An 18,331-nucleotide genomic window follows, 5' to 3' on the forward strand; every position below is an offset into this window, starting at 1 on the left:
ATTTGTCTTACTATCTCCTGGAAGCACGCCTTAGAATGATACCTCTTTGTTTCCCGCAAGAAAATGGGAGAGCACCAATCAAAAGATGCGACGGAGTGATGTCTGAGGTCCAGAGCGCGCCTCTCTCGTTCAAATCTACGAACTCTCACAAAAGCAAATTGTTTGATTTCCTGACGGTCCAATTTGAATATGTCACAAAGCGAATCGATAAATCTCCATGCAAGTTTACTTTCAGGAAGTTTGGTTCCATACTGATTTCGTGCGACATCCAGGAACAACTCTTTGAGCAGTTTGGTGTAGTCCGGTGAGATTGGATCGGGTGAATCTGCGACATCGCTTGCGATTCCTAGTAGGGCATACACTCCGTCGTGTATAAGAGTGCACTGAGATGCGGAAAATGACTGTAATAGGGACCGCAATCTCATTGACTCCCAAATTGCCGCAGAGGAGCCGTCTTTATCAGAACCATGCATTCGTTGGTAGTTTACCCGGTAACGCAACAGAGTTCTCCCAGGGGTGTCCCATATACGAGGGTAACGTGGCTTGCTACGCCAGGAGAGTCTAGCCATGTCCCAAACGACCAGAGTGAGATCGTGGGCTGTGACGCGGTACCCACTCCACCATACAGTTAAATCGACAGGCAAAAGGAACTCTTGTATAACCCAAACGCGTGACCAGTATGGGCGACTCAAGAGGTCAATCAGCGCCTCGCGTGTCTCATCATTAGCGAATCCTAGGGAACTTCGTGGGGCGGATACGGCTGAGTAGGCAGGATCTGAGTTGTTACCCATTTCACCTAGCCATGCAATCGTAGATGTCGCCGTCGAGAACAACGCGCGCATTTGGCCGACTTGATGATTGCGCTCATGGACATCCTTTTGGTTGATACCTTCACGTATCAGTCAGCTAATTGAGACTCGTCTTATATCATAGAGCATCTAACACATACATAACGCATCGATCCATAGTCGACTCCCGCGACCTTCATCCCAGATCCTGAAACGATGAAGAAAATTGCGGAGGTTTTTTCCGACTTGGATGGCTGTGTCACAACATTCGATTTCGTCTTGTCCGCCGTCCTGATCCCAGGTATACGATAAGGCGATGAACGAAGGAGACTCGTCGAGATCAGCATGCGTGAGCTCGCAGCGGATTTGCTCTTCCGGGTCGCCAGGTGCTACAGTGAGGAGACGGATGGTTTTTTTACTTCGATCCAGCTGTGTGTAGCGCAAGGCTGCCATCTTCTACGATGCTCTTTCGTGTAATGAGGTTGTACTGCAATAAGCTCAAACCTTTCAACCGATCATCGCAGAGTGGAGAATGCCTGAAGCCGATATTTTTGCTAGGTTGATGGGAATCAAGTTTGGGATATTCGAGGGATGTGAGACGGAAGAGCGAGGCAACAACGATCCCGCTGAGACTCAGCCTGGGCGTTCAGTTGGAGAAGGCATCGCTGCACAGCCTCTCGAGCGTGGAGGCTGAGCTCTCCGATCTTCTGACTGCTTGCTCTGCCGCATAGGCACTAGCAGTTGGCAAACCAGAGGGCTTTGCCAGATTACCGGAGAAACGAAGTAGATCTCGATCATTTGTGGATCGCGGTACAATTACAGGAAGTCGCGACTGTCGGTCGTCCCAGGACGGAAGCGCCCCGCATCATGCCCGCGAACCCCGCACAGCATTCTACGTATGCACAAGTACATTCCTATCAATCACGACACGCCCCAGCATTGCTTTACAATTGTTCATGCACGACTGCTACTAGTACCTTTCGGTCCTTTCTCGAAAGCACGTTAACCTTTCACTTTCACATCACCAACGTCATGACAACTAGTCAAGAGATCAACAACGCGCGCTTCAGCAAAGAAGCACTAGAATGGGATTCGAATGAGAAGCATGTAGAGTCAACTTCAAAAGCACTCGAGGCCATCAAGCGCTATGTGCCCGCATTCAAAGATGGAAGCAACAAAGGTATTATCATACCGCCATCCCACTACGCTCTTGAACTGACGAGCATCACAGATCTCGACGTACTAGAAATCGGTTGCGGAACTGGCCTCCTTTCCTTCATGCTAGCTCCACATGTACGCAGCCTCATCGGCGTCGACACAGCAGATGGCATGATAAGCGCCTTCGACACCAAGCTTGCGGATCTTTCAACAGACCACCCGAATCTCTGTTCGGTGAACCACTTCCTAACGAACCCGGACTCGCATGAATTGCAAAGCGCAGCAGCGCTCCTTGCCACCCATCGAGGAGAGGCTCCATCGCCGCCTTATTCGTACCGATTTGATCTTGTGGTTTCCCACTTAACGCTGCATCATATCCCGTCGATGGCGGAGATCCTAGCGACTATGCACAAGTGTTTGAAGCCTGGAGGTGTTGTTGCGTTGACGGACTATGAGGACTTTGGACCGGAGGCTGTGCCGTTTCATCCGGTGAGTAAGAGGCCGGGCGTAGAGAGGCACGGAATTAAGAAAAGCGAGATGGAAGAGTTGTTGTTAGGGACAGGGTTTAATGAGGTGAGGGTCGATGAGGCTTTTGTCCTGCGAAAGGAGGTTGATGCTGAGGATGGGAAGCCGGCGAGAGAGATGGATTTCCCGTTTTTGCTGTGTTTCTGCGTGAAGAGTTGAAGTAGTCGCTGGTAGGTAGGCATTTACGATAGTGCTCGGCAGTGTCTGTTGCAGTCCAGATATGTCCGTATCATAGATCTTTCAGCAGGTCGTTCACTGCCTTTGCAGCGAAACGTTTTCGCTCAGCCTCTTCCATGCCCTCGCCCATCTCCTTGATAGCAACCATCTTCTGCATCATGACTTCCAGGTCTTCGACCTCTTTGTCTCCAGGTTCATGACCTTCATCGTCGTTGAACCCAGCAAGGGCGCCTTTCATGCCAAACAGCTCCATGTTCATCTCCGCCTCTTCTGCCGCAAAGCTGCCTCCAAAGCCGTCGTCATCCTCGCCCAAGCCTAAACCCGCCATGCTTTCCCATTCCCCAGCCTCGAGCGCTTCCCTAACTCTGTGTATGCCCGTCGCCTCACCAAACTCGTTCTTGCCCTTCTTCTCTGAGTCGACGTATTCGAAACCGTATTCCATGGCCAGTTCTTCCCAGTCTTCATTGCTCTTCTCAAGGTAAGGTGTTATAGATTGGGGCATCGCGACAGCCAAACACACCATATCACCACCGTAACCACAGGCACGGTCGATGACGTCGGAAACGGCCTGCATGGTCTCTTTGATCACTTCTAGATCCTTTTCTTCGACTGGTTTCTTGAAGCAGTATATCCACGCACCGAGCGCGGTGACAACCTCGCGAGCCTCGGGCTTGGTGAATTCGGTGCGCCATTCCGCGACGTTGCTGAGCTCGTCGACCCATATGGGAAGATTCGCGGTGTAGTATTTGGTCTCGAGACGCCATTCGTGCGCAAGGCCGGCCGTGGTTTCGGAGGTTTGCTCTGGGGCGGAGCCTGTGAGTTCTAAGCCGAGTCAGTAGATGCGCGCAATGCAGAGGGTGTATCAAGTACCCTTCAGCAGTGGAAGTACACCTGCTCCCGGCGCACCGATAGCGAGGATGCGCCGTGGGTTCTTGATCTCCATGTCCATGTTGTGTTGGTGGAAAAAGTGTCGAGTTGCGGAGTTCTCGGGGGTCTCGCCTTTGGACGTGGGGTAGGCGCCCGCCTGCCGCAGGGACTATCAGACATTCGCGACTACGCCCGGTTGCGTTTTCACTCCATATGCCGCCGTTCATTCTTTCAGCACGCGCTACTCTTGGTGATGTGAAAATGTGCATTCATCCCATTCAAAGGTATCATCAAATTTGTGGCTATCCCAATTTTCAGCGTATGTCCAGCAAGAACGATCTGGTTTCATACCTGTCCTTCCCTCCGTTGTCTAGTCCTGGCACCAAATGGCGCGTCCTCGCTGCTGCTTCGCTTCCGGTAGCATGCTCTCTGCTTATGTTGTCTTTTCGCCCGTAACTTTCGGCTCGTTCAGCGACCACCGCCGCGAGTGCTGGCCCTGGCCCTGTTGACTGTGGCCCTTCCACGCGCAAGACCAACACCGCGACCCCTTGTGCCTCTCGATCGGAACATGGGTGCGTTCCTATGACCTGTCAGTGCCTGTCTCCTTCCAATAAGGCATTGGATCTCACCTCAACATGTCTGGGACAATGAAGTACCGCACATGACTTCCTCGAATGTATACTTGTTCGAGATGTGAGACGCGGCCGTCGCGGGCGGTTACAGTGATGTCTTTCAGCTGTACGTTCATGTTGTCCTCGGCTGTAGCTCGTTAGTACAACGCCTCAAGGCTAATACACATATGGAGACGTACCTTCAATCAGCTTGCCGCGGTAGACTTCGCCAGATGTGATTTCAAGCGTGACAATATGACCCTAGGACCCATTAGCACAGGCTCAAGTATTGGTAGGGTACTTGACGGTGAACGTACTGCTGCCTCGTTGAGGAGCTTGATTGGAATACCGATAGTGCTCGTCATTTTGGCTGTATTGATTCTCGTCCAATTTGACTGGTATCACTAGTTGAGTCCTTCGCGTGTTCGAAGCCGTAGGATAGTGGTAGATCGCAACAAGTGAAGACTTCGTGTCGTGGTCGCAAATCGCGATCGGGGCGCGATTGTGTTTCGTGGGTTTCGTCGCCTTCTCGGTACGCAGGAGTCGTCGGTAGCAGTGCACGGCGCAGTCTTGGATGTCGTGGGTGCAGAGCGCGTGCGCGGTGCTAATATCGCTGTCTACAGAAAGTTGAGGTTGAGCTTGGACCATGTCTTAGTCATCATGCCATCGCTCTCTGCTGCCTGCTCCTCATCAAGAACTCGATGTCTGTTCAAGCTACACCCTATCAAGTTGCGTTCATCTCATACAAGCACGTTATCATATACTGTGATATGTATTCCTCGTGTCTACGTTACCAGATTCTCTCCTCGCGATGACATAGCCGTACGCTCCCCTGTAGCGCAGCGAAAACTGCCGGAACTCTGTTGAACACTGATATCACTCTGCATCTTCGACCTGCATAAACGTATAAGCAGGCTAAGTGGAGTTCGCTGGTACTGATTGCAGCGGTCGGCCTCGAGAGTTGCTCGGAACGATATCGGAACCGTCGGAAACAACATCTCTGGAAAAGTAGCGCGCAACAAGCGCGTCACCATCCCGTTCCACCATCGCAATCATACCACGCTGCATCCCAAATGAACATCTCGGGCACCCTAAATGTCTTCCGGTTGATTTGGAATCCGACTCTTTGTCTTCCGCAGCATACAGTCTCAACATTCAATCATCTACCCATTCCCCTGTCGAAAGCCTTTAGGAAGGATGGGGTCAACGAGCAGAAAGAGGTAGACATCCAAGCTGTAGTGCTCGACAAAGACAACTGTTTTGCTGTCCCACATACCGATGAGATTCACAAGCCATATGAAGTACTGCTACGCGCCTTTCCCCACCCTGAACGTTACTAATCACCATTTTAGGATCATTTCCAGCGCCTGCGACGCGCTTATCCAGGCTCAAAACTCTTGATAGTTTCTAACACAGCTGGCACATCATCCGATAAGAACTATGCCCAGGCTGATGTCTTGGAGGCCAACACCGGTGTCAAAGTGTTGCGACATACCACCAAGAAGCCTGGCTGCAAGGAGGAGGTCATGGCTTACTTCAGGGCGCATCCGGATTCTGGTGTGACTAGACCAGATCAAATCGCAATAGTAGGAGATCGCCTGTCCACGGACGTCATGATGGCAAACCTCATGGGTGGATATGGAGTATGGGTCAGAGATGGAGTACAGGGACGGGGTTTTGTAAGTGCTTGAGCTCAGAGAGCGCATCCTGACGAGTACCTTCACGGAGTCGCAAATAATGTCTTTGAGGCTAATGGGGTTATAGTTTGCGAGAGTTGAGGATAAGCTGCAGAGCTTCCTCTTCAGGAGAGGATACGCTGCGCCTGATCCTAGCCGCAATCAGTTTGAGTAATACATGAGGCAGCACGGACTTATTGAGCAGAAAGAATGCGTATCTGCTTGTTTGACGGATGATTTCAGTCCGAGCAGTAAACCACAATTTCTCCTGCGAATTTCATCGTGGAGTTTCTTTCGTTCTGCCTCACTACGAGATACACATGGAAACCTAGCGATGATTTCAAACGTGGCCTTTCATTGGAGTCTGTCCATTTCTATTGCGCGACATATGAAGATTTTCAGAGGTTTACTGTAAGGTCGCGACTCAAGCAACGATTGGTGGGTTTTCCCTTGCAAGCGGCACACTTTCTGACCACAAACCTTAAACGATGCTGTAGTGAGCATCCTTCACCAGCCTTCGCTAACATCGACAGAAAAGTCTATTTAACAGAACCAATCCTACGCTTAGTATGTAAGTCCCTGCGTGCTCGGCTGGCCCCGCACTCGAATCCTACGGAGGGCCTAACCTCAGACCTTCCCCATCTGAGTTCACCTCAGTCCAGGCTCGACACTCTGTCAACGCCAAAGCCCAGAGCAGATAGATAAGCAGCCCTGTCTCGATACTAACCTGGGTATCTACTACAACGTGCATCTAGCTCTAGCAGACTTGCTACGCAGGATCGGGCCGCATGTCGACAACCTCACCTGTCTTTTCTAAGCCATGCTGCATGTCAGCATGGACGGCACTCCACCAGACTGCATCGCATGCCGGTCTGTGCCACTTCAACTTACGCCCCAGAACTTTAGCCTGCGATTATGATGGCTTAGTCCAATACTTCGAGCCGGGCGACAAAGAATACGCCTTACGCCTTCACGACCTAATAGAAGCGTATGTTCAAAGATGAAGTAATTGCTATAAGAACGGCTCTTCTTCATCTCGAACAGCTTCTTCCCATCCCCATCCATTCTTCTAATACGCAACGGACCTTTCACAAATTGAAAGAGCTATATACCATACGCCGGTCCTCAACGATCTTCATCAAGTATGTCATATTAACGAGTCCCTTCCTATAGCGCGATCTACGACATTTAAACTTCAATGATATACTCTCACCTTTACGATGGCTTATTTTACTTAGAACGCACCCGCTACCATGGTCACTCACACCACTATTATCCGCGCAATCATCAGCTTCGGTCTCTTCGCGGCGCCAACAGTTGCTGCTCCAGCAGCAGTTGCCGATCTTGTAGCCCTTGCCGCTCCTGCACCCCTTGCCGAACCCGCCAATGCCGCAGTAGCAGCAGGTGAATACCTAGGGGTACATTCTCCCATGTGAGCAATCTTGGTGAGACAAATACTAACTTCGGACATCTATGATTCAGGGCATTAACATGGACGCCTATTGTATAAAGGAGATTGGACCTCAGTGGAGAGCTCTTCGGTTTGATAGTACATGCAACGGTTGGAAGTGCTGGGATGCGTACACTAATTTCAAGACGGGTGTCAACACCCCTCGGGCATGCGTTAATCAATATGGTGCTGGAGTGTATGCTCGGTGCAATGGGGATGCGCTCAGTTGGGGCTGCTACAAGGCATAGACGGACATATACAAATTCACGTTCTTCCTGTCACTTGTGGTTGATATGTCGCTTTCGAGTTGATGGCTTTACGTCCCACTGTTTCACGGTCCATCTTCAATGAGGACTTTGCAAGGTCTTTCGGATGCCAAAACACATCCATTCTCACGCGTTGTGTATTGGTTACTTGGCGAGTGTTCATTCGCAGCCTTCATCCTGGACAGGATGTGCGCGGACTAATGGAAGGGATTCGGTTTAGGACGGGGTACGTAAGGGAATCGGAAAGACTTAACAGGTGATGCGGACCAATAATGGTAGCTATATAACGTCCGAATTTGGAACACGATATGCTCCAAGGTCGAGAGCCTTGCCACATATGTTTGCGTCTGCTTATCACTACTTCGGCTACACTAAGCTGCGCCGCATAGTAGCATAAACGATTTTAGACCCACCCCCTTCCCCTCCCTCCCAATCTCTAGCGTACAAGTAAGATCATTTGGTCGACAGTTGTGACGTGGCTAGTAATCAATATGCCTGGACGACCTACATGAAGGCGCATGTTCGAAGCAGGAGCAAATCACTATAAGAACTACTCCTCTTCACCTTGAATACCTAGGTAGCTCCCCTCCATAGTCACCCACTCACCAAGCACACAGCGACCATCTCACAAATTTCAAGACCCAGCCACGATCTACCTGTTCGCATCAGTCTTCATCAGATACCTAGGTATGTGGCAGTAGCGAGATCTTTCTTTTCTCCAAACTGAGACATAGAAACTTATCTCTTCAATTACTAACTTCTACTCGTCTGTGTACAGGGAACAATATGGTTACCCACACTACAGTTCTCGGTGCCATTATCAGCTTCGGCCTCCTCGCCGGGCCAGCATTTGGCGCCCCAGCAGCGCTCGTCGCGCCAGCAGCTGCTGTAGCGGCAGCTGGCCAGAGACTCGGCGGCATAGACATGCCTCGGGCCTGCCGTGAGCAGCCTGCTTTGCCTTTGACTGCTAGCCGGGTCGGAAATTCATGCAACGACTGGCGATGCTCAGGTGGAGCCCTCGGCGTCGGTATAGTCTTCGATGTCGACACTCCTGCAGCATGTAGGAGTCAGTATGGCAGCAACGTGTATGCTTGGTGCGATGGTGGATGGGACAAGTGGTCTTGCTATAGGGTATAGACGGGCAGAAGGTTAACATCAAATTGAGAAATGAAGCCCTCCTATCGTGCTTGATTCATATATCGCAATCGGATCGATGCTTTCATATATCACTGCTTCGTGATATGTATGTAGTGAGGATTGTGAGAATTTGCAAAGCCTGACGGATGTTTCAATACGTGCGTTCTAACACCACTCACTTTGATCACTGATATTTGGCGAGTCTTATCACCCTCGAACCGGTGAACTCTTTTCGCATGTCCACTGAATTTATCGGTTCCAGAGGAACTAGCCGGAAGTAAGACTTTGCATGATACGCAGTCCGATAGTCAAGCGCTGCGCGCCCCGATGGGATGCTAGTGGGCGGGCCATCGTCCAGGCCATCTGTCTGCGCTCTTTCAGGCAGATACATAAGACCGACTATCGCGAAGCCAAGCGCGAGAATGTTGACTGCTGGGCTAATAGATGCTGATATGAAGATGAGCGCGTCAAGAGGTACCTAGGCAGTGGTACCTAGATGCACAACTCCAGGCACCACCCGTACAGAGTGCCCTGTAAGCTGCGGGTGCAATATAAATGTACATGTGGTCGTAACTGTCATTATAATCGGTTGGAGGCGCAGCAGAGTATTGACCGGCAAGTTCTCATGCCCGGAAGGTGATTGGACGGTATCTAGGTTCACGGCTGCCTCTTAACGCCCCGCTCGTTCGTGGGCCTCGTGGCGTCAGTTTTCCGAAAGCACCAAGCACAGCCTCACGCGTTCCCACAATTCGTAACCAACAAACACGATGCACAAATGAATAATGGCCATGTGTCGTTGACCAATAGGAACGTGGTCAGCTGAGGGCGGTGCAGCGGCTCCACTGGGGCTGAGTAGGCATTAGCTGATGGTCAGCGTCGGCCACTTCCAAGGTTGTTCCAACGGTATCGCAAGGCATACATTATAACCTGACCTTCCATCTCAACCTTGTCTGATTTCATCTCGAGATTCAGCCTTGTCCGACATCCTCAATCCTCAACCTCCTACTACAAGTTCTACACGCAAATAGTAAGATGGGTGTATGTTATCGGCCAGCTCCTTGGCTGCCCCTCCATACCCCGCATGCGTCATTCGTGGCTGATTCGTAGCAAAGCTCGCAAGTAAGATGCAAGCGGCGCAGGCTGCTTCTGGATATCCTCCTCCAGGTGGACAAGGTGGCTACGTAAGTGTCCAGATGAAAGGGTAATGTTGGCAACGATTCACTAATGCAACGTAGCCTGGACAGCCACAGTATCAGGCGTATCCAGGTGCCCAAGGTGCCGGTGCTCCCGGGGTAAGCCCAAAGCTCTTTCTTTCTCTTGTCACTTGCTCTGCGTCGTCATCGCCCTTCTCCTACCCGCCACTTAAGACTGGGCATTCGCAAGCCTTTTCCTTAGGGCTCCACTTGCTTTTGGCTTCCAATAAATTATCGCCCGCCCGGAGCACGTCCACTCTGGATTCAACCCGCCACACTTTGTCCCTGGACCTAGCCACACATGCCTCTATCAAGCAAGATGTCATCTAGCTACACTGCCTACCAGCCCAACGCCGGGCAGGCGCCAAATCCTTATGCGCAACAACAACAGCCTGGTCCTCCTATGCCTCCGCGCCCTGGCTCGTATGCGCCGCCACAGTCACCTTTTGCGCAACCGGCAGCTCCCACCCAATATGGCGCATCTTCACCATATCCACAAGGGCAGTCAGGGTATAGCAGACCCCCGCCACCACCGCCAGGACAACAGCCTTCATCTCCGTATTCTCAATCGACATTCCCACAGTCCCCACAACTAGGTCAAGCGCCCCCCTCGCAATGGAATCAGCCACAGGTCCCGCCGCCGTATGGACAGCAACCACCACAACAGCCTTACCAGCAGCAAAGCCAATGGGGTCAACCACAGCAACCCGCTTATGGACAGGCGCCGCAGCAATATGGCCAACCTTACGGCCAGCCCGCTTTCCAGCCGAATGTTCGTACTAATTTAGATTTCTTCGATTTTCAAACCCACGTATGAGCAAAGACGCAGAGCTAGTGACTTTCCGCGAAGATTTGTGCAGAGACTAACGTGATATTAGGGTGGACCACCAGGACAGCCTCCGCAGGGCCAGTATGGCGCACCTCCACCACAAGGAGGATATGGCGGCGGCCCGCCCCCTCCCCAACAGGTCCAGGCCGGACCAGCTGAGATTGCGGGCTACAAGCAGCTTTTGCAAGCCTGCATTCAAGAGAAGGGCCTCCAGAACTTTCCGATCTGCCAGAATCTTGACCAGATTGCCCAACAAGCCCCCTCCAAGATCAACCAAGTCATCTCGCGATGGAAAATCCAAAAGGAGATTGCCAATGACATTGTTAAGCTAGCACTTTACGACATCGTGCTATACATCGGTAAGTCGTTCAATTCGAGAATGCTGATCAAACTGACACCTACTAGATGACAGTGGATCCATGCAGTTCGAAGAGGAAGGCAGCCGTATAACAGACTTGCGCCTTATTCTGGACCGAGTCTCTTTTGCTGCAACTCTCTTCGATAACGATGGCATCTCTGTCCGCTGCATGAACACTGATCTTTCGGGCGCTCGCAGCCAACAGGGCCGACCTCTCCAAGATGGCGTCGCGACTGAGGCTCAGGTCGCAGAGATCATGCGTGGCGTCAACTTCAAGGGTCTCACACCCATGGGTACCTCCATGGAGAAGAAGGTCATCAATGAGATAGTAATTCCAAAGGCACGCTCAGGCCAGATGCAGAAGCCGGTATTGGTCATCGCCATCACCGATGGGCAGCCGGCGGGAGAATCTTCAGCCAAGATTTTTGAAGTCATCAAGGAGACCTACAGACAGCTCCAGTCGACTCCCTACGGGCGTGGCGCTGTCGCCTTCGAGTTTGCTCAAGTAGGAAACGATACGACTGCCAGGCAATTCCTCAGTCGGCTTGATGAGGACCCTGAGGTTGGCCCTATGGTTGACTGCACATCCAGTAAGTTCCAAATATTCCAGACCAGACCTGTGCTAATTGAAACTCAGACTTCGAGAACGAACAGGAAGAGATGATGCGTGCCAACCCTCCCGTGGACTTGACTCCCGATCTTTGGATCATCAAGCTTCTCCTCGGTGCGATTGATCGAAGCTATGACTCGAAGGACGAGAAGAGCAACCCAGCACCTGGCGGGTACGGCGCACCACCCGGCCAGTATGGCGCACCTCCTCCAGGTTACGGCCAACAGCCACCCCAGGGCTATGGTCAACAGCCGCCGCAAGGCTATGGACAGCAGCCACCCCAGGGTTACGGTGCTCCACCTGGTCAGCATCCGCCCCAAGGATACGGTGCTCCACCCGGCGCACCTCCACAAGGCTACGGTCAACAAGCACCTCCACCAGGTCAGTATGGTCAGCAGCGACCGCCCCAAGGAGGCCCCGGTGGATACCCAGGTCAGCAGCAGTATGGCCAACCGCCACCAGGCGGCAGGTACTAGGAGTTGCCCCATGTAGCTTTTCCCAATGGCGTGAGTACTCGTTCAGATGATGGCTCGGCGTGGGACTGGTATAACCCGTAGGTTCTGAGAATCGTCACTGGTGAACGTTTTTCAACAGCTTTACACGATATGTCATCACGACTTTCTTTACTCCGTGAGGAATGAGTACCCTCTATACAAGATACTGTAGGACGTATCTTTCCGCAACAGGCAACCCTACAGACAGTCTAGTGCTTAACTAAGAACTTGCTTTATCAAATACACATAACGCGTCGCGTAAAATGATCCTATCCTTTCTACGCCGCAATTATCATTGTTAAGCAAGCATCGCGATTCGCAACTTCAAGAAGTGGGATATGGAATGTGAAACTACACGATGCTTGAAGCTCTTTTCAGCTGTCAAACAGACATGGCCTGTAGTGCGAGCTTGTGCATTGCTGAAGCCGCGTTTGCATAGCGTTTGCGACACTTCACCAGCCAGCTAGTAGGAACGGAATTCACTGACTGAGCGGACTATTGATGTGGCTACTATGAGTTTCTGACTCTAATACTTACACCAATCCAACTACTGTTGACTACGAGCAGATGCCAACATCTCCAATCGCCGCATACTTCCCAACACCCGAAGCGTAACCATGCCAACCAGCCCCGCACAACTCCACGGCGCAGCCTTAATCGCACCAACATACCACATCACCGTCAAAGTCTTACCACCGTCTTCATCTAGCCACTATCTCACGTATATCCGCGCTGTCGACAACCCCGCGGAAATCGCTCGCACCCGTGAACACCGCTCCTTCAGAACAGCAGCAAACGACTGGAAACATGAGCACTTTACATGGAATTCTTCCGACATGGACCGCGGCCTGAACATCAGACCAAGAATCAAAGGCGAGCTGGAGTGGGAAAGAGACAAGGAAGATGAGGAGACGGCGCGGGATATACGAAATCTAGCGGAGCAGAAGGGTGAGAGGGTACCTGATAAGCGAGAGGCGCTCGCTATGGCTTGGCTAGCGAGGGCAGGGAAGATGGCTGTTGGTGAGTTTGCCGTTTGTCCAAGTTTGGCGGAGTTTTACGATACTAATGAGTTGTTAGGTCGTGCCATATACGAACCTGATTTCGGGGTCAGGGATGAGAAGGAGTTCTTGATCATCAGCAGTAGAGGCGGAGAGTCTGTGGAGGCGAGCCTATATGTGGATGGGAAGGGAGAGAAGAAATTTATCGCGAAGGCTGTCGGCGATAATCATTTCGACGCTGTTATGGTGCTGGAGAAGGATTTGGTAGAGCATCACAGGCGCAAGATGCGGGGGGTAGTATATGTCGAGCTTGCAGGGAAACTGAGTTGTAGGAATTGATGTGATAGGGTTCGTCTGATAGTGCCAATTAAACCAGGAGTGTGTTTCAGCATTTTTATCTCTGAATGTAAGCTGCCTTAGGAAACCAGTAGTGTAACAGGAATACGGGTCCTAGATACATCGATTAAGCCCTCTACCGTCTGTCTTAGCCCATCCAATGCCCCGTCGCGCGTATTCGCGATTCTCCCCAAGATGAAATGGTCATCGCGAGTGAAGAACATGCGAAAGCCGCCCTGACGGTTACACTCTAGAGCCAGATTCAAAGATAGTGGATCGGTATCGGCATGCCCTTTAACAACGGTGATGAGAAAGCGTAGGTTATCTGGTCATGTTAGTTCTTGTGTAGTACCTTGGCAGGCGTCTGCGGAAGGGGACCGCAACGCTTAGACGACTTACTCGCGAGCTGGTTTTTCTCTTGGATCGTGAGATTAGAGGTCACATCCATGAGCTCTATGATACGAGCATGAAGTGGGTCGCTTGATGGCATAGTGGATTATGAGGGTGCTAAATGCGTGTTCAGACTCCTCCGAATGGACAGCGCTCCAGCTCGTGCCTTATACTTAGGTGGGTTTGCTTCGGGTGTCGCAAGCAGTTTGGAAGCTTGTTAGAGTTCACGATTGGTATCAGGCTTGAAAGCAGTTTTACTCTACTCAGAATGGCAGATGCTGCACGGTATCGTCTCTGGTGTAAATTTGGCCTGCGCAAGCCACGATCTAGTTGAAATGCAGCCTTCAAGGTGCAGTCTCACAGTGTGCGCATGTTGCCCCTGCCAGCCATGGGATCCGTTGGAAGTATCGCACCCATAGTAAATTGATTCAAAGCATACCATGAATATCATACGATAAAGTCGTGATCCGTCGGATGACGACCTCGCTTATGTAGCGTAGGAAGGCGCGATGTTCTCACAGCTCACGTGCGCCATTCAACCGACTCTCCCGGCGCTGAAGCTAGTCATCCCCACATCAGCCACTCTGCCGGATCATCTATCTCATCAAACGACGGTAACAGCCCCAAACCTCACTGGCCTCATGCATCCCCAAGACAATCTAGATGCAGGCGCAACGCAACCGCCAAGCAGCCAGCACGTTTCAGCAACAGGGGTTTCGGAGATCATTACTCGTGATTACTCGTGAAACGTGGCTTCCTATCTCGCGCGACTAATTCTTCCGACGTCGAAGATGTGGACGTCTGGCTTCTTTGATCTTTCTTTTCTCTTCGGCATCATTCAGGACAGATAGTTGAGAGAGTAAAAGAGCTTGGAAAATGGTCACAGCAATATGGCCGCGGCGTCGGCATTCACCCAGTTATTTCGCTGTCTCCGCAGCACTTCTATGCGCATCGACTGCCAGAGCGGAACTTTTCTACACTGCGCGCAGTCCCGTTATTCAGGATGGTCTTATCAACAAACCCTCAACGGTTTGTCCCGTTGCTCAGGATGGCTACACTTCCGATACCTTTCCATGGACGCATCACCCTACATGCGTAGACATCGTACTACCCAGTAAAGAGAACGAGAGCACAGGATCAGATGTTCATCAGACATTCTGCGCCTACACTAATGCCAACTACAACAACGGTCGCGGAATCAGCTTTGTTGTGAGTCCCGAGGTCGCGGCTAGCGTGACCATGGAGACGTTTGGCATGAGCATTGGGGGCATGGAAGGCCAAGTGGGTGAAGAGATCGGTATGTGGGAGGTCAAATACGCACGAGAAAAGGGCAAAGGGTTGTTTGCAAAGAAAGATATCGCCGGGATCTTTCCAGGCGAGAGCTTGATTGTGCAGACTCCTGTGCTGTTCGTCGCTAAGCAGATACTGGAAATTCCGGAGATGCCGAGGCCACAGCTCGTGTTGAAGCAGGCAGTCGATCAGTTGCCGACAAAAACTAGAGAGATGGTCAAGAAATTGGACGTTAATGTGGATGGCACCGTCGAAGACATCGTCGTGACGAACGGCATTGCTGTGAAATGGCCATGGGTTGACGAGCTGCCCCAGCTTTTGGCAGTTATTCCCGAGGCCGCGGTAAGTCATGACCGATTAGTTTTCTATTAAGCATATGCTAACTTCAATACAGCGCATCAATCATGCTTGTCGACCCAACACTCTATGGCGTTTCGACGACTACACCCTCTCATTTGAAGTCTTCGCTCTCAGAGACATCAAGCCCGGGGAAGAGATTACGAGAAGCTGTAAGTGACTACCCGCCGAAGAACTCAACAGAAGAACGTATCTAATCACTCCATAGATGGCTTCGAAAAACGTGCTCGCCGACGTCGCGTGAAGTCTATAGAAGCAAACTTCGGTTTCACCTGCATCTGCCCTCTATGCACCGCAGACGACGACGCAACAATGGCGTCCAATGACCGCCTCTCCGAAATCAAAGCCCTGAAGTCCGTTCTACCTACCGACCCAGAAGATTCACCACAGCTTCTCGGCCTTCTCCCCAAACTCATTGAGCACCTGGAAGAGGAAGGGCTCCTAACCGAACTACCCCAGTACGAAGAGATCCTAGCGTACACGTGGAGTAGTTTCGGAATCGAGGATCGTGCGAAGTACTGGGCGGGCAGGGCGCAGAAACATTGGGCTGTTGTAGCTGGTAAAGAGAGCTGGGAGCAGAGGAGGTGTGGGGAGTTGGAGGCGAATGTTAGGGGCCATCAGACCTGGATGACGTGGAAGGGCGATCCTTGGGAGGGTGTTGGTGAGGGGCATCCGTGGGATGAGAAGGAGGGGGATGGACATGATCATGATCATGAGCATGCACATGAGCATTAAGTGGTATTTATCATGTGCCGTAAAAGAAGAAATGGGTTCGAAGGGAAATACGGGGTATCTGTAGCGCTTCACGTACTGCTTTGTATCTCTGACGCATTCATCATCCGCATCGCACAAGAACAACTTTATCGTAAACAACTCGAATCTACCATTGTCTTACTCAAAGAACTTCCCATCTCCGTGCGTACGATCTAGTTTCCAAACCAGCGTCTCAATTTCCGTCTCGCCCCAACCACCCTCTTCAGCAGCCTTGCTCACACCATCACTTAGCGTCTTCACCAAGTTTTCGTCCGGTACACCCGCAAACTCATGCATAGCCATCCAGGTTGACGGCTCGGGATGGGGTTCATCTGTCGTTGGCAAACCCTTGAGAGCGCGAGACTGCGCATTAGTCCTCGCGTAGAGGAGTCTGAAGCGCAGTGTTCGCATATACTGCGGGGACTTTTCGAGCGTCCAGATTTGCTAGGATACTAACGTCAGTATCGAATCTACTAAAAGGACTCACTGGGCATGGCACAGGATCAGCATACCTTTTGGAAGAACGCAGTGACCTGTTCTTCTGCTGGCTGCTTCTCAGGTCGGACACCCGATGAGATCACATACTTCGGCCCACCTCCTTCTCCCTCTCCTCTCTTTGGTGTCTTGCCCACGATACCCAGGTAACTAACATCCATATCCGCCAGATCATAGATTACACCACTACAGGGCAGCGCACTACTTTTAAACCCTATCTTCTTGAACTCGTCGCCTAGCGTGAATGCCAGATCTTCCATGGGATAGCATGCTAGGAATGGCTTTGGGTTCTGCTCGTTGCCAATAGGTGAGGACTTGTGGATATCGATGAAGCGGAAAGCAGAGTCGACGCCGGATGTAGAGACTACTTCAGGGATGTGCTCGTTGTCGTACCAGGCGAGAAAAGTGGGCTCGGAGAGTATGTCGTTGGCGGAGGGGGAGATGCGGGAGCGGACGAAGAGGATGCCTGGGCCTTGGATTGCGGAGGTGGACATGGTGTTGTCTCTTTGAGGTGTCGAAGCTGAGAATCTGAGCTGTAGGATGAAAGGGAAGACAATACGATGCGAGAAGAACTGTTGGACTTTGGTGTGAGGAGGTATGTCTTGCAACGCCATCTCCAGTGCTGGAGACAACTGAACGCAATGCAGTATTGGAGTATCGGGTATACATTGCCGAAGTATGGCTAACCGATACCCCGCCTGTGTCTCTTCGCTGATATCTGGTGTGATTCCGGTTGATGGCGAATCGTAATCGGTTCTCTTCCAAGGACTGTAGGAATGGTCCCCATACAGCCAACATGGCTGGGTTGTGGGTGTTGTTGTATGCATAGCTCAGCAGCTCTGATGCCAAGGTATATCACAGCTTTGATTTCTCCGCCAGCAGCTTTTCTAGACCAGTCTTGAGCTGGTCACTCATGCCATCCTTTCCAGGTCGGCGGCTGTCGCGGTCGACGAAAACGTGGATGAACTCGCCGACGGCCTTGACCTCCTCTTGACCCCTTTCGAAGACACCGATCTCGTATGTGACGGAACTCTTGCCGAGCTTTTTGACTCGTAATGCGAGGTCTACGACGGAGGGGAACTCGACAGGGGCGAGGTAATCGCAGTGCGAATGTACGACGAGGCCGATCTGTGGGGAGGTAGGCGGGTGCAGTGAGCAGTGCTGGATGAGGTATGTGTTGACTACGGAGTCAAATCTGCTCATAATTAGTAAGCATTGCTTGTAGGAGTGGAGAGACATACAGATAGTAATATACGCTGTTGTTCATGTGGTGGTACATGTCATTGTCGCTCCTTCCTGCTGTCAGTACCGACAAGGGCCTCGCGCGAGAAAACGCACCATCGTGTCCTGTATTCGAGTTGAAACTTGTAGTCGCCCCGTCTACGCGACTTCAACGCCTGCTGTGCCATGTTGTCTCTGCTTGTGGTTGGTGTTGGAGACAGACGCGTCTCGGACATGAAGATGGCCGGCTAGTTGGCTGCGTCACCCATCAGCCTCGGCTTGCGCAGCATGGATTTCTCCCACACGCACCTCACCCCTCTCCCCCGCGATTCTGGCGCCCTCTCCGCGCATC

General features: G+C 51.6%; 9 protein-coding genes across 9 annotated transcripts; 5 read left to right on the plus strand and 4 right to left on the minus strand.

Annotated features, from left to right (window-relative positions):
• Window positions 1-1,820: 1,820 nt before the first annotated feature.
• Window positions 1,821-2,630, plus strand: J4E79_009442 (uncharacterized protein; the record flags this gene model as incomplete). Its single annotated transcript, XM_049358288.1, has 1 exon — window positions 1,821-2,630. The coding sequence occupies one exon, from the start codon at window positions 1,821-1,823 to the stop codon at window positions 2,628-2,630; it is 810 nt and encodes a 269-aa protein (XP_049207143.1).
• A 70-nt stretch (window positions 2,631-2,700) lies between these two features.
• J4E79_009443 (uncharacterized protein) lies at window positions 2,701-3,597 on the minus strand (the record flags this gene model as incomplete). Its single annotated transcript, XM_049358289.1, has 2 exons — window positions 2,701-3,470; window positions 3,519-3,597. 2 exons carry the CDS (start codon window positions 3,595-3,597, stop codon window positions 2,701-2,703), a joined length of 849 nt encoding a protein of 282 aa, XP_049207144.1.
• Window positions 3,598-4,140: 543 nt separating this feature from the next.
• SMD3 (small nuclear ribonucleoprotein Sm D3) lies at window positions 4,141-4,491 on the minus strand (the record flags this gene model as incomplete). Its single annotated transcript, XM_049358290.1, has 3 exons — window positions 4,141-4,274; window positions 4,327-4,387; window positions 4,444-4,491. 3 exons carry the CDS (start codon window positions 4,489-4,491, stop codon window positions 4,141-4,143), a joined length of 243 nt encoding a protein of 80 aa, XP_049207145.1.
• Window positions 4,492-5,199: 708 nt separating this feature from the next.
• J4E79_009445 (uncharacterized protein) lies at window positions 5,200-5,977 on the plus strand (the record flags this gene model as incomplete). The annotated part of the gene is made up of 3 exons (XM_049358291.1): window positions 5,200-5,427; window positions 5,479-5,805; window positions 5,891-5,977. 3 exons carry the CDS (start codon window positions 5,200-5,202, stop codon window positions 5,975-5,977), a joined length of 642 nt encoding a protein of 213 aa, XP_049207146.1.
• A 3,710-nt stretch (window positions 5,978-9,687) lies between these two features.
• Window positions 9,688-12,121, plus strand: J4E79_009446 (uncharacterized protein; the record flags this gene model as incomplete). The annotated part of the gene is made up of 7 exons (XM_049358292.1): window positions 9,688-9,693; window positions 9,768-9,836; window positions 9,891-9,947; window positions 10,432-10,659; window positions 10,727-11,036; window positions 11,083-11,625; window positions 11,673-12,121. 7 exons carry the CDS (start codon window positions 9,688-9,690, stop codon window positions 12,119-12,121), a joined length of 1,662 nt encoding a protein of 553 aa, XP_049207147.1.
• Window positions 12,122-12,756: 635 nt separating this feature from the next.
• Window positions 12,757-13,476, plus strand: J4E79_009447 (uncharacterized protein; the record flags this gene model as incomplete). Its single annotated transcript, XM_049358293.1, has 2 exons — window positions 12,757-13,159; window positions 13,217-13,476. The coding sequence occupies 2 exons, from the start codon at window positions 12,757-12,759 to the stop codon at window positions 13,474-13,476; spliced, it is 663 nt and encodes a 220-aa protein (XP_049207148.1).
• A 1,626-nt stretch (window positions 13,477-15,102) lies between these two features.
• On the plus strand, window positions 15,103-16,245 carry J4E79_009448 (uncharacterized protein; the record flags this gene model as incomplete). The annotated part of the gene is made up of 3 exons (XM_049358294.1): window positions 15,103-15,495; window positions 15,548-15,662; window positions 15,719-16,245. 3 exons carry the CDS (start codon window positions 15,103-15,105, stop codon window positions 16,243-16,245), a joined length of 1,035 nt encoding a protein of 344 aa, XP_049207149.1.
• Window positions 16,246-16,401: 156 nt separating this feature from the next.
• Window positions 16,402-17,372, minus strand: J4E79_009449 (uncharacterized protein; the record flags this gene model as incomplete). The annotated part of the gene is made up of 2 exons (XM_049358295.1): window positions 16,402-16,707; window positions 16,776-17,372. 2 exons carry the CDS (start codon window positions 17,370-17,372, stop codon window positions 16,402-16,404), a joined length of 903 nt encoding a protein of 300 aa, XP_049207150.1.
• A 241-nt stretch (window positions 17,373-17,613) lies between these two features.
• J4E79_009450 (uncharacterized protein) lies at window positions 17,614-18,167 on the minus strand (the record flags this gene model as incomplete). The annotated part of the gene is made up of 3 exons (XM_049358296.1): window positions 17,614-17,953; window positions 18,000-18,050; window positions 18,097-18,167. The coding sequence occupies 3 exons, from the start codon at window positions 18,165-18,167 to the stop codon at window positions 17,614-17,616; spliced, it is 462 nt and encodes a 153-aa protein (XP_049207151.1).
• Window positions 18,168-18,331: the final 164 nt, after the last annotated feature.

The sequence above is a fragment of the Alternaria viburni genome (assembly GCF_023758015.1).
Source record: "Alternaria viburni strain BMP 2772 chromosome Unknown scaffold_25, whole genome shotgun sequence".
Lineage (NCBI taxonomy): Eukaryota > Fungi > Ascomycota > Dothideomycetes > Pleosporales > Pleosporaceae > Alternaria > Alternaria viburni.